General features: G+C 43.3%; 1 protein-coding gene across 9 annotated transcripts in view; it reads left to right on the top strand.

Moving 5' to 3' along the window:
- The window catches only part of RIPOR3 (RIPOR family member 3), a 53,805-nt gene extending 29,925 nt beyond the window's left edge, over positions 1-23,880 (top strand). For 8 of the 9 annotated variants that reach the window (XM_064465197.1, XM_064465196.1, XM_064465192.1 and 5 more), the window contains 18 exons: positions 300-323; positions 448-501; positions 1,209-1,362; positions 1,953-2,015; positions 2,407-2,450; positions 3,135-3,260; positions 5,451-5,596; positions 12,478-12,607; positions 13,615-14,196; positions 15,357-15,496; positions 16,319-16,451; positions 17,219-17,327; positions 18,549-18,710; positions 18,884-19,042; positions 20,130-20,332; positions 20,590-20,673; positions 21,657-21,747; positions 22,865-23,880. In XM_064465197.1, the coding sequence (XP_064321267.1) occupies positions 300-323; positions 448-501; positions 1,209-1,362; positions 1,953-2,015; positions 2,407-2,450; positions 3,135-3,260; positions 5,451-5,596; positions 12,478-12,607; positions 13,615-14,196; positions 15,357-15,496; positions 16,319-16,451; positions 17,219-17,327; positions 18,549-18,710; positions 18,884-19,042; positions 20,130-20,332; positions 20,590-20,673; positions 21,657-21,747; positions 22,865-22,965 (2,505 nt within the window). In that variant the 3' untranslated portion in view covers positions 22,966-23,880. Of the gene's footprint in view, positions 1-299; positions 324-447; positions 502-1,208; positions 1,363-1,951; positions 2,016-2,406; positions 2,451-3,134; positions 3,261-5,450; positions 5,597-12,477; positions 12,608-13,614; positions 14,197-15,356; positions 15,497-16,318; positions 16,452-17,218; positions 17,328-18,548; positions 18,711-18,883; positions 19,043-20,129; positions 20,333-20,589; positions 20,674-21,656; positions 21,748-22,864 lie in introns of all 9 variants that reach the window. The other variant, XM_064465198.1, reaches the window with a different exon arrangement.
- The last annotated feature ends 454 nt before the right edge of the window (positions 23,881-24,334 follow it).

Genomic DNA, 24,334 nt, shown 5'->3' with positions numbered 1-24,334 from the left:
AAAAAAAAAAAATCAGACATTGGTCACGCTACACGGAAGTTTCTAAGTCCTTGTTCTAGCTGGTGGTGAGACTCTTACTGTCTCATTTCAAGCATTGGCAAAAATAAACCAACCAACCACACATAGAAAATGAAACTACTTCTAAAAATGTTGGACTCTGTCCCCTTGTAGTAAACAGTGCATCTTAATTTAGTGTAACTTGAGATATGCATAGTGAGTCTTGCAGTTAATATGAAAGTATTGTTAATATGTACATATATACATGCTCTCTTGTTCAGCCTGTGCCATTTCTCTTTCAGGCTTTCTACTATGACCTGGATAAGGTAAGGCTATTGAGGATGAGACTAAATGTTGCAAATGGAGAAAAATGGATGATATGTTACTTAATGGCATGTTTAGGAAATAATTTTTCAAGTGTGTACCCCCTTTCTCCCTCCTCTTCAAAAGCAAATCCGCTCTGTGGAGAGATACATCAGAAAACTGGAGTTTCACATAAGCAAGGTAAGGGGTTTTATATTGTGTACATGTAAGGCTTATGCTGCTATATAAGCAAACTATCTAAATAGAAAATACTTTGATTATAATTCATCTGAAGGGGAATAATGCTGGGTACTTTGTAAAAGCTGTAACCACTCCTTTTACAGAAGGTGGGGAATTTTATTTATTTATTTTCTTGAATGGTTCTATTCAGGCTGAATGTTGGGCGCAACCCAACCTGAGTTTGCCTGTGAGGCCAGTTTGCATACCCCGCCGGTTTGTTCAGAAAGTGCTGCTGTGGGAAGACTTACGTGTTCTCACCCCTTCCCACAAGGGGCCAGGTGGGCAGTTCTGCACAGCGTGTATCTACTGTCTGCCCTCTGCTCCCCAGGGAATGAAATATCTCCTCTGAAACAGCTAAAGGTGTAGGTGTTTCAATCGGTTTCCAAGTGATTTTTTTTTCCCCTGAACAATGTGTTACTCCTTGTCTTCTAGTCTGATAATAGCAGAGTGAATTGTTTCTCAGCATCGCATGCTTTTTTTGCAGGAAAACTGTTGCACTCTAATCAGTCTGTCAAATGCAGGAGTTGCAGCATTATGTGATACTGTGATAGTGGGATTTGGTTGAGTTTTTTGATAGGGAAGACTGCTGGTGTTCCTTTCCAAAACTTATTAAAACTATGCTGGGGTAATTCTTGTTCATTCTTCCCTCCACCTCTCAAATCTTAAAGGTAGAAGAACTTTATGAAGCTTACTGCATCCAGTGCAGACTACGAGATGGGGCCACTAATATGAAACATGCCTTTTCCTTGTCCCCTTCCACCAAAGCCTCCAGAGAGAGCCTAGTGGAGCTTTGCAAGAACTTCCAAGAGTGCACAGAGGTAGGAAATACTACACACGTGTAACAAAGACCTGACTGTTTCTTAGAAAAAATGCACAAGGACTTGCTGCTGGCTTTTCTTAATGGTGTGGGTTAAAACTTAACACGTGAGTGAAATACAGGTGCATAATGTGAACTGAAGCTTGTGAGATAAATACCTTGCAGCCAAAGTTCTTGACTTCTGTGCCCCTTTTTTGCCCGTGCTCAGCTTGTCTTCATACATTCATGAAGACAAGTGAAAAATCCTTTGAATTACTGCTTTAATACTGGGGTCCATTATGACTCCCACTGGAAGTAATGGGATGAGAACTGAATAATGAATAAGCTTTGCTATTTTTACAGAACAAGCAGTGGAAGGTAACTGACAATGAACTGCTCAAGCAGTTCCACTCTTCCATGGAGCAGCATCACAATTTTCTGTCTTAAAAGTAGTATGAATGGCCTCTGCATCCACTGCCACTAGTGAAAATGTTAGTGTGTGTACTTTTAAAGAAAAGAAAACTGCCAAAGTCCTTTAAATAAAATGGCATGTATGCAAAGGTCTTTACTCTGTGCTGCTTTTCAGTCATAGTGACTGTTCAGTCTTTCTTCTAGGACATGTGCTTTATAGAAGGGGCGTTGGAGGTCCATTTGGGAGAGTTTCACTTGAAGATGAAAGGTATGTTCCTTTCGTGGTTCCTTCAGGACTCATCAATTGAATTTGGGTTTCCTGGGTAGCAAATTGATCCACTGAGACACCGTTTATTCAATGTCTGTTGCTTCCACTGGCTTTCTGGATCAGACCCTGAACAGAATTTGGGCAAACTTCTGTTTGCTTCAGCACTGTAAAACAGATCTGCAACGGTATTTTATATTTGAATACAAAAGCTGACAAGCTTTCTTTCCTCAGCTCTAAGTTTGTTCTAAAAGTGTTCTGGGCTGGTGGCATAGCTTCTGCACAGAGTTAAGCACAAGGGGGTGTTATCCAGATAGTCTATTTATTGCAAGCTGAGGCTTTGGGGGACATTGTAAATCTCTACACGTATTAGGAGTTTTCCTTCTCTTTTCAGGCTTGGTGGGCTTTGCACGTCTCTGCCCGGGGGACCAGTATGAGGTGCAGTATGCGGCAATTCATTTTGTCCTTTATTTTACTGCTGTGAGTTTGCAGTAGAGGAACAGAAAAGCAGGGGTGCAACATGTAGAAGGCAAGCAGGAAACAGGCTATGATAAAACTGTGCAGTGTTCTGATGAGAACAGGGCTTTGGCACATTCACTAGTTACTCTGCCCTCTGATACTGAAGAGGGAAAGATGTGATTGAAGTGTTATGGGAGGGTTTAAAAGCTGGCAGTGATCATCTATCAAAAGCAACCTGTCAGGTCTTTGTCTTTAAAGTTGCCCTGGAATCAAGTAACAGTTGCTGGCTGTTTCTTCAAAGATTGTCCTTGGCATGCTTTGAATGCATCTTAGTATCTTCCTGGGTTGCTCTCCTACTTCCAACGGTTCCAAATGAATTCCAGCGTGCCTTCTATTTCAATACCACTATACTTGCTATGCAATGTAGTTTTGCAGTTCTTCTAGAATGGGTGGGAAGTGTCACTTGGCACCGAGTTAAGGAGTTAAAACCTGCAACCTGAATTCCTGCCTCCAATCTTCCAGCTTTATCCAAATCCCTAAATGTATAATGATCAAAGGAATGGCTTTGCCTCTGCGGTACTGGAACAGTGTGAGGCCTATGGACTGAAGGGAACGTTCTGGGACATGTTGACCCAACATACTTTTCTTCTTCCTGGTTTCTAGGTGTTTGTGAGACTGGGGCGCCAAAAATGGAGGTTGAAAGGCAAGATTGAGACCGATGACAGCCAAACGTGGGATGAGGAAGAAAAGATTTTTATACCCAATCTCCATGAGAAGTTTGAAATCAAGGTGTGGTGTATAATGGTTGGATTGGAACCACTGGGTTAACAGGTCTTCTGCCATACTACCTACCCGTTAGGCTAACAAGCGTTTGTCAAAATTCTTAAGTAATTATTTTTTTTCTAGCCATGTAAAAATGGCAGTTAATCGATGTTCTGCCTACTGAACACAGACGTCTACTTCTGTTTTCCCTTTGCTTCTGGCACTCATAACTGTATTAGTGCATCTGCTTTCCTATGTTCTGGAGTCTGAACATTTGGGTTTTTCTGTTTGGTTTTGTGGAGTGTTTTTTTTCTCTGGGTGTGTTTTGTTTTTGTTTTTTTTTTTTTAAAGTAAGTTCTAGATCAATAGCTGACTTTCTGGGGCGAAGTCTTATGTGGACACGAAGTTGTGTATGTAGATATTATTTATTCCACATGGGTGATATATTAAGTACCTGGAGCTCTGCTCTCTACTGAAAAAGAGAAATATGTATATAGAAAACATCGCTGTGCATGTGTGTGTTTTGAACGTGTAGTCCCAACGTCCCTTCATCTGGGTGCACTGCAGATTCTTTTGCCATGTTTTACTCCAGAGATGCTCCATATCTGGGAAGAATCCATGGCATTTGTATGCTGGTACAAATTGTCTGTACTTTAAAATAGTGTCAGAACTCTAAATAAAGTGCCTCAGCAGAGGTCATACCTGTAACAGTGAGGGACCAGTGCTAGTGGCCTGTGATCGGGAGACATGTTGTGGCTACGCCTTGGGGGAAGCTTGTAGTTTTTCATAGACCCTTGCGCAGCTGCCACTGGCATTGGTTCTGGCACTTACCTAGCAGCTAGAGTTAATCCTTAAGCAGCATTTCCACTCTAGTCTCGCATCTTTTGTGAGCTGGACTATGCAGCATGACTCCTGTCAACCTAAAAGGAGCTGAGATCGAAGGCTGTGCTGGATCCTATTCTACTAGGAAACTGTGCCAGTGCAGGGTTTCAAGTTTTGGCATCTGTGTTAAAGCAGCTATTGCAATGTTCCCCTCCTATCTGGCGGCAAGAACTGGGTTACACAGGAGAAACTCTTTGGCATCTTGCCAGCACAGCCTTTGGAAATGTGCTTATAATGCCTTTTTTTTTCTTTTTTTGCTGCCACTGCATAACGAAGATCAGGTGAGAGGCTAATTCAGATCCCTTTTTTCCCATAAGAGTTGTAAAAACTTGTATTATTTTGTAGGACAATGATAGTTTTACTCTTTTTGTCAGCTTATGAAAGTGTACTGACTAATGTTCTCCACACCCTCCTGCTCTTTCCACTTTCTACTTAATAATCTTTGCCTGGTACAAATACATAGCAGGTTTTAAAAAAAAAAATAAATGAGAAGTGCCAAAGAGCGTTCCAAGAGGAGCCTGGCAACATAAATTTTTGCCAGCTCTTACAGGCTAGTAGGCATGTAACTAATTCCCGAAGTGGACTTTAGGCACTTGTGCTAAAATTCTGTGCTGAGTCTGATGCTTTACGCACTTCTAGAACAATTTGATCTTCAATTGGAAATATGCTTTCATAGCAACTGTTTGATTAGATTTTTTTTTTAAAGTAGCTGAAGAAGCACAGTGGTAGCCCAGGAGAAACACAGGCCTGTAACTGCATTGATAACAAACTCGGAGCCACCTGCAGAGCTAGAGGAAAGAACTGACGCACAAGTTCCAATTTTGTTCCACAGCTGAGCTCAGGACAGTTAGAAAGGTCACAGTGGGTGCAGAGAGTTGTGCTTCCAGATCCTTTAGGCAACTGAGAGCCGACATAGTCTTGTATAGGTAGGCTGACATACTTCTCTAATATATTTTTATGACAGCGTTTTTATAATACATAGACAACTAGACTCTGCTCTAAATGACAACTACTTGTGTGTATATCAGAGCTAGAATTCCCAAATTTCAGGCTAATTTTTCTTAAAGTCATAGTCTACCAAATTCTGGTGTCAGAAGTGCTGTACAGCTCCATCTCTCCCCAACCTGGAGAGCTCCTTTCCTCTTTGCTAGCCATCTATGATGCATCCCTTCTGGTGATACTGGCTCACAGCAGTTTAGGAGCCCAGAGCTGAGTATTAAGGTTTTGAGTTTGTTGTGGACCTCAGAGCAGATCTGAGCCTGAGGTGTTCCTTTCCATGCACATGAATAAAGACTGTCTGGTAAGATGAAAATGGATGTTTGTCTGTCCTTGCAGGTGACAGAGCTGCGAGGACTGGCCACTATTCTAGTTGGTGTTGTGACATGCGACAGCATAAACTTCTTTACAACCAAGCCTCAGGCAATCATTGTGGATATAACTGAACTGGGCACCATCAAGCTACAGCTGGAGGTCCTCTGGAAGTAAGTACAGCCTCAAATAAAAAAAGCTGGAGCTAAACATTTGAAATAAATTAAATAATGGCTCCAAAGCATGTCACTTAATAGCATTCAACATCATAGCCCTCTTTCTGTTGGCAGAGCAGGTGCAGGATAGATAGCAGCCACAGGCTTCCTCACAGCAACCCCAGCTACTGTGCCTGATCTCTGACTCTGTGGGACCAGCTATTTCTGTGACCCTTCAGTTCTCTGTGGCGATGTTACCACAGCCACCGCTAGCCACATAAACTGTCTAGTAGGCTTTTACTTAGCTTACTGCTCTTCAGAATGAGCATTAAGTCTAGCTCCAAGCAATGTATACACATCTGTAAAACATGAAAAATAATCTTAAAGATGATGAAATGAAACTGAAAATAGCAGCTACTAGGCACAATGAAAAAAACACTTAGTTGAAATTTTAGGATAATCGCTATTACTAGGCCACGCTTTGTTAAAAATGAAGCTTTTCCAAAGTCTTAGCACCTTCATATTTGCACTGTGATTACAGTTATTGATATAAGGCCTGTTTGTGCGCTAGAGGGAAGCTTGGTTACAGAGGCACTTTTAAAATAGCATAGTATTTTCGTGGTGCCTGTGATTTGTGAAATTGTTTTATAATTCAGATCTGTAAATTGACTTTTGTAGTGGATCACTGTTGTTATTAAAAGCAAATTCTCACTTTTGTGGATGCTGCACTGGATCTTCTTCCTCACTCTAGACATACCACCATAGATTTCTGAGGTAGTACTGTTATTTCTGCTTTATGGGACTGTCAGTCCATTCTAAGAGTCTTCTCTGCAACAAATCAAAACTTTTTAACCTATTTCCATTTACTGTTGTCCAGGGGTTAAATCTAGCCATGTTAGTGAAGTGCCTGGTTAAACAATGGCCACTCTTCACTTGTACATTTGTATATGGTTTACTGCAGTCCTCGGTTCTTCTCAATCCAACGTGGCAAAGAGGCATTTGAATACACCTCCATGATCAGGACCTTCTAGAAAGGCCACTTGGGTGGATCTAGGCTCTCTCCAAGAAGAGCAGAAACGGAACAATGCTTAAATTGAGAAGGGCAGGGAGCTATGCCTTGCAGGCCTGACACACCTATGACTCAGCCTTATACAACTCTTCATCTCTGGCCATGCTGTTTTCTTGTTTTCTTAAAAATTACCCCAAAATAAAAAAAGGTTTGTACGTATTGAATGTGTGGTCTGCCCAAAAGCTAAACAAATCTCTCAGTAACAGAAAAGTTTCCCTGCCCTCAGGGTAAAGTAACCAGACGTGTTTTGGTACTGTACCCAAGTCAATCAGACTTGGGTTTTTTTTTTTTTTCAGGTCTTAATACCCTGTTTCTACTTTTACTTACCTTTGGAAGCGTCATTTGACTTAAACCTTATCAGAGTCTTTTAAGCCACCAACAGGAGAAATGCCACAAAGTTGGTTTTTTTTTTTTTGGTTTTTTCAGGTTGCATTTCTGGGTGGGGAAGGAAAAGCTTTATTAATCAATGTACTATTTTCTGAATGTCTCTTGTGTATGCTGTGGTTCTTGATATTTACTGTTGATTTGTACATGCATTTGGACTGAAAAATGAGTCTTGGCAACAGCATCTGAAAATTATTTTCCAATGTAGACATTGCTGTAAGTCACTGAGAAATAAACTCACACAGCAGAGTTTTGCCCGCACCTGTTAATGACACTTTTTCCTCCTGAGATCTAGCAATGGGTATCAGTATATGTTTTGTTTTGGTGCTGCAGCTGCTCAGAGGCTTTTGAGGCCACTGCTTCTTATCCAAGAAGCTGAGCCACTAATTAGTTGGGTGACAAAGCCTCATTCCAGAAGCTTGCTGTGATCTTGCATTATATGCCCTGTGAAACATCCTCTTACTCATGCCACGTTACGTATGTATTCCCATTTGAATCTGAAAGCAGAGACATTCCTGGTAGTTACTGAAAACTCTGTGGAGTGGGGATGGTGCAAGTTGCATTATATTTAATTTTTTGTAAAGTAGCTCTCACAATGAAAACCCTTTTAAATGAAGGCCAATGGGAATATTCTGTTGTTCTGACATTCATATGTCTTAGTACTGGGGAAGGAAGGAGGGAAGAGGGGCATAGGAGGATATATGGGCTCTCATACATCTCCAGTAAAGTCTGGGGGTGTAGCTTTTATTTGTCGTCTCTCACCCTGCAACAAACATGCACCACCAAAACTTGCATTGGGTTTAATCTGGATGTGAAATGATCAAAAGCTCTGTTTCAGAGCAGAAAGGACTGCAGATGGAACCCTCTGCTTGTAGAAATGCTTTTCTTATAAGGGAAGTCCCTTTTTCCCTGACTTCAAGCCTAACACCTTAAGCTTCACTCGTGCAGTGAAGGAGACATACTTTCTATACTGAACTGGGTATAAAATCTGGTTTTGCCCTCGTATGGGAGGTGCTGTACTGAGAGATGGCATATTCATAGTGGAGTATGGAAGAAATTGCTTCTACTCTTTTCTTGTTAACCCACACAAATGGCATCTAGCAGATAGATTCACTTCATTTACTTTTGCTGGATTTACTTGCTTGCCTTTCCTCACTGCCAATAACTTGCATAAATAATTACGCACATAAGTTTTTCTTTTCTCCCAAAGGACTGTACAAGGAAAACCCCTTCCTATTCCAGCATATTGCATAGTTTCTCAGATAATAGCCTAAATCTCCAAAGCAAATTATATTTGTGACTAAACTTTCTAGAAAAATACAAGTCAAATTGTGTTGATGCTTGATTGTTGCAGCAGCTCGCAGCTCAGAGTGCAGCTTTTGATTGGCAAGATGAGCACTTCTATGGCATTTGGGACAACCATCACCCAGCTTTTAGAGATGCAGCAGCTGAGCTGGGAGCAGGGTTAGTGGTGATGCATTTTCCAAGTGGGAATTAATTCCCACTTGGAATTTTTCAGCACATGAGAACTGCGGCTGCATGTGTCTGCTGTGCTTTAAGTTTTGTGAAATGCATTGGCATCCTACCAAGTAGATTCTCCAGACCACTTCTGCACAGAACCAGCAGGCTCCCCCTCTTTGACAGCCTGTTTGCCGAAGTTGTTTACAGAAAAAAGAAGTTGTGTGGTGATAACTCGGGGTTTTTCTATTTTCAAAGATAGACCACTCAAAATAATAGCTGCTTTTTTCTTTGATTTGAAGAATAACAAAACAAATCCAGCTGATCTGCCCAAACTTCCCTGAGAGGCAAGCTTTCAATCTAGACCTAGTTTGTAAGAAATCCAAATGTAGATCACTCTTCCACTTCTAAATGTATACTTTCTTTAAATAGGCCACTAGTATTCTGGGCTCTAACAAAAGTTCCTTCAACTCCTTTATAGATTATGCCATGAGGAGCTTGGGCCTGTTGCAGAACAGCTTTGTTGGCCAGTTTGGCAGAAGACTTTGGGTTTTTTTGCCAACCTAAACATCAGTCTGAATTCTGTCTCTCACACGAAGGACAAAGAGAAAGCCTATATTCTCTTTTCAGAACTTCAGTTAGCACCCCGTACTGGGATCTAAGGGTACCATCCGGCCAGACCACTCTTGTGATTTCTGCTTTGAGCGTGTGCTGGCCTGGCTCACAAGGGTTTGTGGAGTAGGAGAAGAAAACCTTAAGGGAGAATAGGAAAGGAAAGTCTGGGGCATTTTTGGATACATACCTACTGCCAGTCTTGCTCTTACAAATGAAAACTTACTTGAATAGGTGTTACACATGCAGGTGTCTTTAGGCAGTGGCCCATCAGTGTGTCTCTGTGCTTTTGATGGAAGTGGTGTTTCATAGCTTAGTCTTGTGATAAGCTGTACTAACCTTGAAACTGGTGCTTATTATGCTTTAATGGGTAGGGGAAACCTAACAACAATCACGCTGTTAAAATGGCATGGGCATTTCCACCTGTGTTCAGTGCGGGGGAGAAATCTCATGATTAACAGTGAGTCCAATCCAGTTGACCAGAACTGTGGTGGGGTTTGCTTTGTTTTGGTTTTTGTTTTAATTAATGCAAGTCTGGGTTCACAGGCTTAGTAGTGGGATTCAGATGGATCTATCCACCAAGACCCCTTCTGGCTTGGTGGTATTTAATACAGGGAATAACTGGACAGAAGGGGAGTGCTTAGGGCACAGCCTTGGCAGTGGGAGAAAGGAATGCAGATCCTCTGGGGCTGAAGACTGAATTGGGTTCAGCTCTTATACGCTCTGCCTGATTCCTTATGTTCCTCTAAGAACGTAAACCAGGAAGTGTCCTCCCTAAACAGCTGACAGAAAAATGCAGCAGGGTGAGGGAAATGGTAGAAGTCTCAAGTATTTCATCCCTCCACAGGTTTGGTGGTTATGACAAAATAATATCTCACTGGGGATCCACGCTCAATGCTGTCAAGGCTGAGGTGCCTCTAAAAGCTGATGGCATGGGAGGTTCAGCCTAGGAAGCTTGAGCTCTGATAAGCTGTAAACCCCTTCAAGATCATATGAGTTTTGGACCTGAAGAACACTGAAGTCCTGCAACAGTGCTAAGGCAAGCTAAAGGAGGGTTGTGTGCTGCATCCACATTGGCCTTAACAATGATGGCATTGTCGTGCATTTAATGCCAGTGTTGTCATTAGTCACCTCCAAAGGCTGACACGTTTGGCAATACAGAAATAGAATGGGGACAAAAAAGATGATCAGACGTGTGGGGCCACTTTCATTTCTTTTTTTAATAGAATTTTTCAGTCTTGAAAAGGTGTTAATAGCTAATACTGCACAGGTATATAGATGTTCGCTGTGGGGAATGTAGAAAGGAAATTATTAGCTACCATTTCTCTCAGTGTAGCCACAGAGGCCCCCCCATGTCGAAGTGCTTGTCCCACAATTTAAATAGTGAAACTTCTGCATACTTTTGACCTACGCAGAGATTTTGTGTCAATGATTTCAGGAAGTGACTAAGGAAAACCATGTGACAATTAAAGGCAATAGTCTGCTTGCAACGTCTGGTGCATGACAGATCTAAGCCATGGATTGCCTCAAATTTGAGTATGTGTTTGGGGAAAGCCTACTATATTTGACTTATTTCCTATGCTTTTCCCCTGAATATCCCCTACTGGCTTCTGTCAATGTCAAGATGCTGGGAGAGATGGATTCATAGATCTGCCTCTGTAGGATGTTTTGTTTGCTGTAAAAATGTAGAACAAGATGACAGATCATGCCCAAAGAGCTTACAACCAAGAGATAATAAATGCTCTAGAGCAGACTTCAGCCTTTCCTTTGCCCTTCGCTTTGCTCTCTCAACCTGTTATCTTGCAGTAACAGGGAGTCTGTGCTTGCTGGGAGGGCAGCGGTGTCTTGCTAGAGGGCTTTAGTAATTGTCAAAGGGGCAAAACAGATTTAGCTTGTTATTCCTGTCCCTTTCTTCCAAAGTGTCATTTTGCATTACTTGCATTGCTATATGAAAAGCTAAAAATGAAAAATCTGAGGAATGGATCCCTGTGACTCTTCTTAAGAAATGCCATGGATGGGAGTAATTTGTTTCTATCAGTAAACATAGCAGGCCTTGGCCAAAAGGCTCTTACTGTCAGAAACTGGATTTATTTTCTGCCTAGTGAGACAATACAGATGGTGGTTAATGGGACTCTGTGGAACTGGCCTGTTTGATGAACCCCAGCTGGGTGACATAGGTTAATTGGCTAAATTAACCAGTATTAGGCGAGCTCACAGAGCGTTACCTTCCTGCTGAGGAGGACAGTGGTGTGTTGCACTGCAGGACGCTGTCGAGAATTGTCTCTGTGCAACATGAGAAGCTAGAGAGAATGGGAGCTCTGCTTCTCAACTTTTGCTAGAGAGCAGAAGTTCATTTCCTTGTAACTGACTAGTCCTCCTTATCGTTTGGATCTTTTCAGTCTTCTAGTGGTTGCATGTTGTACAGCTAAATGCAGCCAACTTTATCCTACTGTCTGGTCATTATATTCATATCTAGGAGACTACAGATGTGTTATAAACAATTCACTTTTTTTCCAAAATGCCAGTACTTAAGTGGAAAAACAGGCCTTCTTTTGGTGCCACAAGGCATATGAGTAGGGAGCAAAAGTAATGTGTAGAAAAAACAAACTTGCTTTACTTTAAATATATTTTCCCTCTCCTTGTTAGCTGAGTTGCATTTTGGGAAACAGTTCATCCAAGTTTCCTTAGACTGCTTTGCAAAGGAGTTGGGAAATTAATGGCTGTGATGAGAATTCTTTAGAGCAGGACTTGTCAAACTCTTGTAGACCATGGCCAGTATCCTCTGGGGCTGTAACTGGACTCATCCATGACTGTATGAACCACATAACCCGCCATATACCACTGCACAAGCTCCCTCTGCCAGCCAAAGGAGCTGTTTATTAATATCTGAAGGATAGTGAAGGTGGCTTAGTGGCTTTTCCAGGAGGTGTGTGCTCTGCAGGAGGGAAATTAATGACCGTTTTCCTTTATTGCATGTATTATATTTCCTTCCAATCTGGTCTGGTGTATGTCTCGCTGTCTGTCCAGTGGCTGTCAGCAGGCAGCCTCTATTGTACTTGCCAGCACTGGCGTCTGTGTAGGACACTGCAGAAGGATGGAGAGCACTTCAGACTTCTGGCCTGATGAACCCTTCTTCCAAAGACTGTGGCACAGGCCTTTGTCTAAAGGTGCTGAGAATTCTGTGTAAAATATGCAACCTTTTCACCTACCTCTTTCTCTGCTGGTGCAATCAAAGATAGGCAGTCTGTCTGTCCTTCTCTTCCCTGTGTTGTTCATTAAATGTCACAGTTCAAATCCTAACAGCTGTTCCTGATGCTAAACATTTCTGTGCTTTCTGGTCTTACTGACACTTAGGTCTCTGTGTGTTCTGCTACAGCCCCTTTGACACAGGGAACCTGTTTTTGTCACCTGGAACGACTGCCAAGTTTTCTGTGGGTAGCAGGAAGAGCTCGTTATACAGCTGGACCCCACCAAATACTCCCAGCTTCAGAGAGAAGTACTACCTGGTGAGTATGCCGAGGAAAGTGAAATGCAAAGCACGGACCTAGGACTTGCTTTTTGGGTTAGATTAGGCCATTGAAGAACACACTCAGAAATCTGAAAATGTAGAACTCCAGGGCCTTTGCAGTTTATTTTGGGGCTTCATTGTATTTTTCTTCTAACCCCTATTCTTTTGAGTTCCATTTTAGATTTTGTAAAAAACCAACCAAACAAAACAAACAAACAAAACCCCTGCCAAATATTCCTCTTGGCAGGCAGAATGGTAAGGGTGTGGGCATCTGCTCTAATAGTCTACGGTGGAAATCAAACTAGGAACCAGTCTGTCTCAGCAGCTGTGGAGCAGAATGGCATCTTAGAGGTGCTGTATGAACCAAGCCTTCCTCTTCCTCAGCCCCACTTTTTGCCAAGTGTAGCCCAGGGGAATACAAAACCCTGCCCTCTTTCTCATTCAAGAAGGTTTTGTTTTAATGGTTGTTTTATATGATCCTGTTAATTTTGCCATAGGTCTCAAATACTAATAACATCATATATGTTCCTCTAACATCACCTCTAAGTCAGGTTTGGCATTGCCTCACCAAGGCAGCAGAATATGCACTCTTCTCCAGAAAGGTTTATTATTTGTACGTGGTATGTTGGGCTCTTGAAAATGAAAATTTCCTCTAACCACTACATTCGCATCCTGTCCGGAGCAGACGTGACATGGAAGCTGCTTGCCAAGGTTCTTTTTCCAGCAACAACTTTTTAGTTGTCTTGGTCACTTTCATCTGAAAGATCTAAAGCGCGGTTACTACTGCTCTGCTTAATCCATCCAGTAGGCTGTCACCACTACTTTTTCAACGGTTTCTTTTGCCCAGGCTATGCTGGCCTGGCTCCCTTGTGCAGAAAAGCCCTGTGCTTTCGATCGGTTTGGGTGCGTATGTTTCCAAGAACAGGAGACCATAGTTCTCTATCGTAGGTGGTATCTCATGCTTTTCAGCTGTATACGTGCTCATTATGAATCTATTTGCTGCAGTCTGTTTTGCAACAAAGGCAGAACCAAGGGGATGTAAGTGATGAAGCTCAGCCTCCCAGCATATTGAGCTACTTGGCTGCCTGTGACTTTGATGTACATGGGAGGAACAAGCCTCACAATCCTGCAGAGACAAGTGAGGCAGACTCGTTCAGCTCTGAGGACCAGAAAGGGACAGAATCCAGAAATACAACTCCAGCTCTAGACCATAGGATGTTGCCATTGGTGATTATTCAAGACACTTGTGCAGAAGAGCAACAGCATCCTCTTCCAAATCACACAACTCTAGATATCCTGAAGAAGACTCCGTGTGTGGATGAATTTCCAAGTAACCCATCCAGTGTTCTGAGTAGTCACCAAGGTAGAGATCCTTTCAACCAGACCAGAAATCGCCGTCTGGCAGAGCAAGAAGACATTAGCCAGAAAAGCTTGAATGCTGCAAATGACCTAAAACTAGATGGACGTACAAAGTCAATTGATAAGACTCTCCAAGAAGTGTTAAATTTGCTGAAATCACGTGATGTGAGGCAAGCCCGACTGGAGAAACTGGAATATCAGGTTTCATCTCTGAGGGATAAATTAAAGGTATGGTAGTGTTTTACTCTTGGTAGCTGGTGTGGCTTCCACTGTTACTCCTAAAATCATAGAAGTTCCATGACCCTGTGGTGGATTTGATGTAATGATGTATCGATGGCATATTCCTGAAAAGTAAGTTCGGCCACCAGAGGTCGGGCACTACTTGGAAAAGGCAGCCTTGAGAGCTTGCTACCCAGGAGCACCATGTTGCACAGCATCTCTCAGAGACGGCCTTCAAATGCTGTGCGCAGATCAGTAATCTGGAAAAAGAAATTAAGAAACTGCATGCAAAGTGGAATCTAGTCTGGGCTAAGCACAATCTGAGCTGTATGTCAGAGCTCTGCATTTTGGTTTGCTGCTAACTTTTTCTTTTTGACATTTTTCAGATGTAGTTTACCTTGAGATGACTGTATCAGTCCATCAAACCTAATGTTTCTCCAGGATCACCTAGCTTTTGCAGGCAGTTTGGTCTGTCAGACAGGTCTCATAATGCTGAAAACATACATTTCTTTAGAAGAAAGGTCCTGGAGAAGAGCTTTATACAAGCAGTGGGTTTTATTGCAAATTTGGTAGCATTGCAGTACATGGGGCCAGTGTGCAGACTTGGGAGATATGATACTCTAAGACTTCATCTAAGGTCTGGAATAATAAATGGCGTTAACAAAACTGCACTGACTTTCTATTCCAGTGCAACCACTTTAAAAATAGAAATTGGAAAAAAAAAACCCAAAACAAACCAAAAGCTCTCAAAGCAGCCTTTCCAGGGGGGAGAAAGTTAGCAGCCCCTTGAAGTCCACTATGATATCAAAGTTCTTGGATACTGTGCTGGAACGCAACAGACCCCTAAGATTGCTACTTCTATATCTGAAACAGGGAATAGGTGAAAATGGCACTAATGGCAGAAGATGCAGAGGAAATCAGCTCTCATACCAACCTTAACAGGCATGGAAGTCCAAAGAGGAATACAGGCAGATTAAAACATTGAAGTGTATTTAGAATTTAAATATCAACATTATTTTGGGGTCAGTCCTGCACCAAGAGCTAACTTTACTGCTGTGTTAAGAATGAAGTCAGAAAAGCAAATTGATTTGTTATTAAGAGTGATTTGCCAAACAGCAGAATGGCTTGATAACTACAAATAATACTTTTTCCTTCCATTCCATCAATAGCTGAAGACACTTCATCGCAGACATTCATCTATGGAAAGTTTAATGGTAGAGACAGTACTGGAAAGTTTTGACTTTTTAAATGCTGACTGTAGTGCTGATGAGCTTTCGTTATTTGGAAGCGTAAGAACCACCAGTACCAGGTATGTATCTGCAGCACTTCATTACAGGGGACAAGGGAGGGCTGATCCCAGGAACGCTTAGCGGTACCCTGGCCTTGGCTAAGTAATAACTGTGCAGGGCTGCTGTTGGTATGAACATCCAGGATAGAAACCCAGTGTTCTGAGTGCTCCGAGAGTCATAATTCAGAGTACCTACCAGATCGGAATGGCAGGAAACCTAAACTGAACTTACAGAAAACATTGCAGACTGATACCCGCAGGGTATGATGGAGGGCCTGACATGTAGGACTGCTAGAAATGGGATTACCAGGATCATGCTGAACAAGTCCTGCACTAGCGAGGGAGAGACCTACGAGAAACTTAGAGCTCTTCTACCTGCTCTTTCTTTTGAATTCAGTTTTGTGTTTTGCAGGTTGCGTAGCGCTGAGACTTATGTTCCAGAGCTACGAGCCTGATGCGGGGACACTTACTACCCTCCCAGTATCATCGAGTTGGGAGAACACCAAGGGATTTGTCTGTTATATGTGCTGCTTTTGCAGTTCACCCGCTGCAAATGAGCCAGCCACTCAACTCTCATTACCTGGAAGCATCTTTTACTAGTATCGATTCTCCGGAATGGGATTTTGTGGGATCAACTGATCTGGTATTACTATCCCAGAATAAGTTTTAGAAATAAAGTCCTCATGTTTTTAAGTGCTTAAATGCGATAAAAATGCTGTTATCTGTTAGGATGCGACCTGGTTTGTACTTCTGCAACTTGCTTGAAGGCTACTATTGAAACTGCACACCTTCATGTTCATTTGGTGATGAGACTTTTAACTCTTCTTCCCCTCGTCTCAACAGCACGTACAATGACAACACGCTTCAGTCCCTCAGCTGTGACACGAGAACAGAAACAAGAGATGTAACTACTGGTGATGACAGCTTAGACACACTTTTGATAACTCATCTGAAACTGTGCAAAGGTCTTTTGCAGGTAAGGAATGGCCTATGGGTTTCCAGGCCACTGCCTGTGATTGTTGGTTCTGATTACAGGCAAAAGGGAACGTGTAGCTGGTGCTTTTATGAAAGCAGAAAGAATAGAAATTGAGTCAAAAAATTGCAGTGTATGCTTGTCGTACAAATAAATGCGCAGAATGTGTCATACTAAATTCTGCTGCTTTTTTTCAGTCTCTGAGTTTTGCTGAAGCTTTAAGTAATACCTTTGTGCCCAAAGCAGGCTGCTAATACAGCAAGGTTTGGGTTGAATTGTGTATCGATAACAGGTGATCAATTTTTTAATGAATGAAAAACTGCTACTACAGGAAAGAAACTGCTAGCATGCAGGGCAAGAAGGATCTCCTACCTCCCTTTGAGACCTCATTCCTCAACTAATTTTGGTTATAGTGTGCTCAAACACGTTACTGTCCTCAAAGTATTTCCTCTGCTGAGGCTGGACGGCAGAGGACAGTGTAACTGTTAGTAGTGATCTGCTACGCAGCTGTCAAAGGACAGGGGCACAGAAGAACATCAAGTGCCAGACAGCCTGTTTCAGAATAATGGGATTTACTCATCCTGCTCTGCCGAGCAGCTTTGCACCCAGAAATAACCCGTCCATGCTGTGATGGGGAAAGAGGCCTCTTGAGAGCAGCTGGTGTTTTCTCACAGTTTCTAGAAGTTTGATTCTAAGAAACAAATCCTCATCCATCTCGAGCTTGATACTGCCTTTGTTTCAGCTACTAACGTAAGCGTGTTGCATTTCAGAAACTGAGGTCACCAAATGTAGCCCAGGTCGTCCAGAAGAGCATTTTGGAAGAAGTATCAGAGCAGACGCGAGTCCTGGGGGATGTCTTGAATATGTCTGCTGAAGAAAGTGAGTAACTGCATTATTCCAAGGCATGCCAGAGATGTGAGGTACAGGTAACTCTGGGCTTCCCCAGACACCTCAAGGTTTTGTTCTAAATTCCTTAACAAACATTCACATCATTAACGCAGCTCTTATATCTAGATTCTCAGAAAAAACAGGGCTCATGGTTGGTTTGGGTTTTTTCCCCTGCAAGGAAGGAGAAGTTTTGAAGAAGTTTGGCTCAAAGAAATAGTAGCTGAACATGTCTTAGAAATGCCTTAGAAACAGGGGTGGTATAGATGATGGAGGCAGCAGTCAAAGAACAGCAGAATAGCCTTAATAAAGTCCTATTTTGTATCTATGCTTTAACTTCGTAAGCAAACAGCCCAACTTCTGTACGCGTTTGCAAGGAAAGTTTGGTGTGCAGTTTTTCCCATTGCAGGCCTTCCCCCTATAAAGTCTTCTGTCGACTGTTGGATACGACAAAATGATAGAGGCACAAGGAAAGACTCTGAAGGCTTTTGTTCTCATCTTGGTAAATATAGTGGCAAGAATGCACATGTTAGTCGGAAGCATGTGCTGACAGATTTTATCCCGAAGGATGTGAGAATAAACTGTTCCCTAGAGCAAGGCTCCGAAGGGCCTTTGGGACAATGTGATGAGGAAAGTGTAGGAGTCTCAAATGCAGAACACAAGTTCAAGACCTCTGTAGGTAAGAGTGAGAAATGAGATAGGGTTTAAATGATAGCGAGAAACCACAGGGTATTGCTTCAAGTGCTCTTCTGAAGGGTTTGATGAAAGAAAGCCTGCCCCAGCCTATGCACCGAGGTTCAGAGTTCTCCATGGGCGAAGGTACGTATGGCAGGATCTCTACAGTGCTTGGAAGCGGCACCTCTCTTGCTGGTAGAGATGGAAAGAGTTAAACTTACGGGAAGTTCTGAGACTTGGCTCAGATATTGGGGTAAAATGAATAATGAGAGGCAGGAGAGCTGCTAGGCATCTCATTCAGGTCTCATAATGACAGTTTAGGAGCTCAACCCAAGCTTGGTGAAATCAGTGCTTGCAGATGTTAAAATACTGGCAGCAAATCTCCAGCTTTGAACAAAGCCTTCTATATAATGCAGATACAAGTTATGCTGACACGTCTCTGGATATGCCATCTGGTGCTTCATTTCTCATGTAAAATCCAAAATCTGCTAGAGCTCACTAACTTTTGAAAATGTGTGGGGTTTTTTTTTTTCCTTCTAGTTATTCAGAAGGCTAAAAAGAAGAAGCACTATCTGAAAATCTGGAGTGATCTTGCAGAGCCTGGCAGCATCTTGTTTGCTTCAGCAGAAAGATTCCGTCGTGCAATAAAATACACACTGACGCTCAAAGTGAAGGAAAAATACCCCGGTCAGTTAGAAGCAGGTACCAGTCCGTTCCTTGAAGACAAGGCCACTCTGGTTTCCTTTTATTGCATGGCTAAAAATTGTCCTTGTGCATTTTAAAAGTAAACGAAAACTCTTACTTACCTGCTTTAAGCAGCTTCCACCTAACCAACCTTTCATTTTCTCATTTGTTCTTTTCTATGTTGCTTTCAGTATTGCAGAGGTTGCTAGAGCAGATCATCACCTGTGACGGGTTGCTCCCCTCTCTGTACCCCCAAACGGAACCGATTACTTTATTCCAATTTTATAGCTACCTGGAGAAACACCCCATGGCCAGCCTCGAGAAACACGCCGGGAAACTCGCTAAAGAAGGTAATGGCAGCACTTGGCTCCTTCACTTGAACTCCCGAGCCCAGCAGCTGGCTGTTGCTCACCAGGTTACTACTCAATACGCCTTCAGAGCAGAGAGCAGCCCAACCGTTGCACTGACTTCTTTGCATTTTCATTCCCCTTATGGCCATGTAACTTTAATTAGAACAGGAAAGACATGCCTGACTCAGATCTAGCCAGGTAGAAACAAGAGAGAGGTGTGAAGGATGGGTTTCTCTTAAGTGCGTGCCCTAAAAACTGGGTTCTGTGATATTCTGAAGTTGAAGCAGAAACAAAGTTGGCAGCAATCTACAGCTGGATTCAAGGACTGAGTAAACGTCTGTAGCTTTGTGTGGCTACAGCGGCTGTAATCAGACACAGATAATAACAACAAAACTTCAGAGGTTACTGACGTGCATTTTCTAGCACGAGGTAGCCCGTGGCATGGCTGAAGCCTATCCCAACATATGAAAGTACTTTAGTCTGTATAAAAAAAGAATTATTTTCAAAATACCTCTGACTGGCTGCATCTCGAGCCTTGTTTTGATGCAGATGACTCATCTGGTGGGGAACGAAGAACTCTTGTGCATTGCTAGTTGGCAAAAAGGACCTGGAATATTCTTCAAATGGAAACTGTCAATCCAGTGCCTGATTTCTTATTTTTATGAAAGATAGAGGGTTTTCTCTTTGGCCAGTTCAGTGAGATCTTTCAGGGGTGTTTAAAAGTATTTTGCTTGATCATGTTTTCCTTGTTGTAGGCCCAGACTGCTTGTCCTAGTGTCCAAAGGTGCCGGAGTCCTCCTGCACTGTATGTTGTACACAAAGGGCCAGGGCTTCGCGGCACCCTGTGAACTAGCAATCTCTGCTGCACTTGTCAGGCAGCCCTGCCATGGAGGGAGTGAAACAATGACAGGGGAAGACGACAGGATGGTCAAAGGGGCAGTTGTCCTGGTTTGCTTCCTGCCACGCTTGGCTCGCTTCTTAGCCAGGCGCACCGGCGGCTAAAGGAGACTGATTTAGAGGGGAGTTGGTCTTCTCTTGATAATGTCTTCATTTGTCAGTTGGTGCAGTTGGGTCCTTTCACTTGCAGTAATGCTAATTGAGGAGCTACAATGCCCCGGACGGCTGAAGACTCTTAAAAAGCTGAGAGGAAAGCGACTGAACAAACTCCAGCCTCTGCCACAGACTTTACGGCTCCTTGGGGTTTTACAGCTAGACGACAACCACCGTGTCAGCAAAGCAGCCACATCCTGCCTCTCTCGGGCAGCAGCAAACAAGAGCTTTAGGGAAAAGGTAAACGCTGCCGTTCTTACTGGCTTTGCTAAATAGATGCTGAAACACATGGAGCTTGTTTTACCCCAGAACAGCACGATTGTCCTCTCCGCGCTTCATTAATCTATTACCTAGATCCTAAACTACATCAGTGCTCGAGTGATTTTATTCAACTGCAGATAGGTAAAACAGTGCTTATGTCAGTCTGAATTCGAGTGCTTGATTACGCTTAAGTTTATAAAGCCTTTCCTCTTTTTTCCTCCTCCTTTTTCATTCAGGCTCTCCTTTTTTACACCGACGTTTTAGCTGACTGTGATGCAACGCTTCAGCAGGCTGCGTGTTTGGCTCTTAAGAACCTCAGGGTAAGTATTCACAGCTCTGCTCTTGCTGTGCATGTCTGGCCAAGATTGCTAGGTGCAAAATGTATCTAGTGTGGGGTTTTGGTGGTTTATTATTATTATTATTGTTATTGATTATTATTAAGCTGGGAGGGTTACTTTTTCAGCTTCAGCTTGGAATTGATGAATTCTTTGGCTGCCAAAGTTCCAAACTGTTAATGCTATTATTCAAAAGGCAGCAGGCAGAGGGAGCCATAGGCATCTTGGAGTGTCTCCGTTTGATCTGACAGGCCCAGTACAAGGGCAGAAAGGATGTTTTCTAACTTCTACAGCATTGTCAGTGGTGAAGGACAACAGACGCTGTCTGACTGGGGACATCCAGCATGCAGAGAAATGAGCTACAGTCAGCTACATATGGAGTCAGTTCCAAAGCTTTAACTATAGAAATTCAAAGTTAAATCAGTTCATCTCTTTAACAATAGCTGATTATAGTCAGAAAATAAAAGGAATATTTTTCTTGCTATTGTAAGAAGCTGTCAGAAGAGATGTAAAGCTCTCCAGCAGCCACAAGTCTGTAATAAGTTAGTTGAGCACCGGGGATTATTGTGAGTAGCTTCTACAAACATGTGGTCACAAGATAGACCCAACAAGTCAGTCTTATTCTCTAAGTCAGATTTGCAAAGCAACTGTTGCCCTTGCGCAGCCGGCGTTACCTCTTGCAGTGAAGGTCCTGACTGGTTTATGCTAATTTAATGATGCTGCAGCAGTGACCTGTACCCTAGGACTTCTATACTTTTTCCTGAAACTGGAGAGAAAGTAGCAGAGGTGAGCTGAGGCTCAGAAAAACGAACTGTGAGCTGATATGGTGGGGGAGAAAAGAAATGTCACCATAGAACTCAGATGCGAGAAGAGATGGGAGGTAGTCGGTATGCGTTTACTGTGCAAAAAACGTCCATCAAATCACTTGCTGAAAAGCTACTGTTGCGAACGTTTCTTGTCTCAAACAGGGTGTTGAGAGCATCGAGCAGGTTGCCCACCTGTGCCAGTCTGAAAGAGAGGAAGTCAGGAATGCAGCCAGGGAGACAACGCTATCCTTCGGTAAGCCTTTTGTACTCCACTTTTTTCAGCAGCTACGTTTTGATGTGAAATAGTGCAGAACCAGAACAGGCCCGAGGTTCAGCCTGGACACGTCCAGGACAATGGCAGTGCTTCACGAACAGCTATTTCGTACCACTAAGATAAACTTTGTACCACGTATAATACCAAAGGCTCCCGTTAGTCTGTGGAACCGGACCGAGGCGATTACTGTAGGATAAAGTGCTTTAAGAAGCACTAAACTTTTTAAAAAGGTGGCAGATAAGTACTGGAAGTGCTGAGGGTGCCGCTGGAGTACTTCTTAATAGTAATGCTGGTATCGGCAATTTTCTCCTCCTAGATCTTGTAAAAAGGACATTTGAACCTGGCAGGTCACAGTAAAGCCTCTTCTAGCTCTGAGATGAGCTAAGCTGATTTAAAGATCTTTTATATATATCAGAGCAACAGACTCCTCTGGTCTGGTAATCTTTTCTATCCACCTACACACTGACTAGGTACTTCTAATTTCGATGTTCATATTCTCATTCAAATGTTTCTACTCTGAGCACTGGAGGGGTGAAGAGCACAACGTGGTGCTATACTGGTTCATGACCTGTTACTTCACCTGAATTCAGTAGCTCCACAGTGGAGTCGAGCTGCTGATGACGTCAGGTGCTCCCCAGTTGCTGCTGGCCTGTATTTGCTGAGGGCAAAGGAGACCGGCCCGGGCTAAATGCCTCGAATGCAGAGCTGCTAGAGAGGGTGTCCAGGTTATCCAGGAGACAGCAATTTCCCTGTTCTGTTCTTCCCCAAACCACTTTGATTCATGCTTGGCTCTGGGGATCTCCAGACTTGCTTCACAGAAACGCTCAGATTCACACGTTACAGAACAGGTTTTCCAGCTGCGGTGCTCCAAAACGTGACTCACATGGAAAGGTTTACAGAGGGCTGCGTCTCCACGGTGGCTTCTAGCAGTCTTTGGAAAACTGTTATTCCCTTAGAGATGGGTTTGTCACTGTTGGGAGTTCTTGTTAGCTCTGAACACGTCACTACAGAAGGATTTCTAGCAGTCGCGTGTCTGGGGGTGTTTCTAACCGCTTTCTTTTCCTCAGCATGGGCTGTATTTTCTCTTTGTCCGTAGGTGAAAAGGGGCGGCAAGCCTTTGAGAAAATGGACAGGATTTGCTGTGAATTAAGAGAAACTGTACAACAAGAGGCTGAAATTGAAATCACAGTGTTTTAGTAGTGGCATACGAGCAGCTGAATCGCATCGTCCTCGCAGCCGTGTGTGGGTCCCTGAGGATGTTTTGCTGTAGACGCGCTGCGCGCTGACGGAGGGCAGGCTGGTTTCCGACGGGGGGTGCAGTCCGCGCTGCTCAGGCTGGAGCACAGTGTCTGTCTCTCAGCACATGATGAAATATCTCTTAGAATGTGGAACCAGGTTGTCACTGGAGTTAATCCCCATCTCACTGGAATCACCTGCCCCTGCTCAAACTGTAATTCAAATATGATTGGTTTGCCCATAAAGTATTTTATTAATTTGGTATTTCTTGGAGAGAAATGACGTCTCCAGCAGTCCGGCTAGAAACTAGCAGCCAACAGACCATTTACATCAAACACCACACACACACATCAGCAAGAACCGCGCAGCGTTGCTTGGTTTCCTTTTCTTGTACAGTTTAGGTGCGGAAGGAAAGCTTGTTACTGCAAAAGCCCATTTCTTCATAATCACTGCAACTTAGGACAGGTTCAAGCAGGGCCTGACAAGGCTCAGTACAGGGTGTATCTCCTCAGCAGTTTACAACAGGAAGGTACGTAGCGCATTTGCCAGGCGCAGGTCTGACTGACATAGGGCCAGCTCTGAGCAAGGCGTGTTTTGTTTTGTTTGGTGTTTTTTTTTTTTAAAATTTATTCATTTAGTCATAGATCAAGACTTGGCCTAATCATACAGCCAGTGGCAGGCTCCCTGCTCACTTAATAGCTGCTCAGTGGAGGGGCGCTGTGCCGAGAAGCCTGGCTTCAGGTAAAATACTTGAAAGGGTTGGGCTTGTGTGTGTATATGTGTATAGGGTTTTTTTATATTACTTTTCTATGCCATATTTATTTGTTGGATTTCATACTGTTTTCTAAAATTTTAATAAAACATTTGAGACACGTTCCTGGCAGTCCTTCATACTGATGTGCTGGTAGCAGTGGGGCCAGGGGCAAGGCAAGCCCCGTGACTGCCACGGCTGCGCCGGCGCCGCCGTATGTCGGGTACCCCCTTGGGGAAAGTCCAGGCTTGTACTGTTGAACCAGGCTCAGCTGCAGCTCCGGGGCCGGTGTTTGGTTTGGAAAGGCGCAGCTTGCTGACAGCGCCGGGGCCGCGACAGAGGCGCTCTGAGTAGCAGGACCATGGTGTGAGGTCACCGGCTCTGCAGCACGGTCACCCTTAACAGGCTGCTCTGGGGTACCGTAACTCTGCTTTTAACTTATTTATGGACTTATTTAAAGCAGGGGAAAGAAGTTGTTCTACTTTGGTAAATTCTCTGCTTCCCCAGGCCCTGCCCCGTCCCCTCCCCTAGAAGGGGGAAGGCAAATAGCTGATGTGCAAGAGACGGGGCAGCCCAGCC

The sequence above is a fragment of the Phalacrocorax carbo genome, chromosome 14 (assembly GCF_963921805.1).
Source record: "Phalacrocorax carbo chromosome 14, bPhaCar2.1, whole genome shotgun sequence".
NCBI lineage: Eukaryota > Metazoa > Chordata > Aves > Suliformes > Phalacrocoracidae > Phalacrocorax > Phalacrocorax carbo.
Note: the sequence above shows the minus strand (reverse complement) of the source record. Positions and strands in the feature narration are given on the sequence as shown.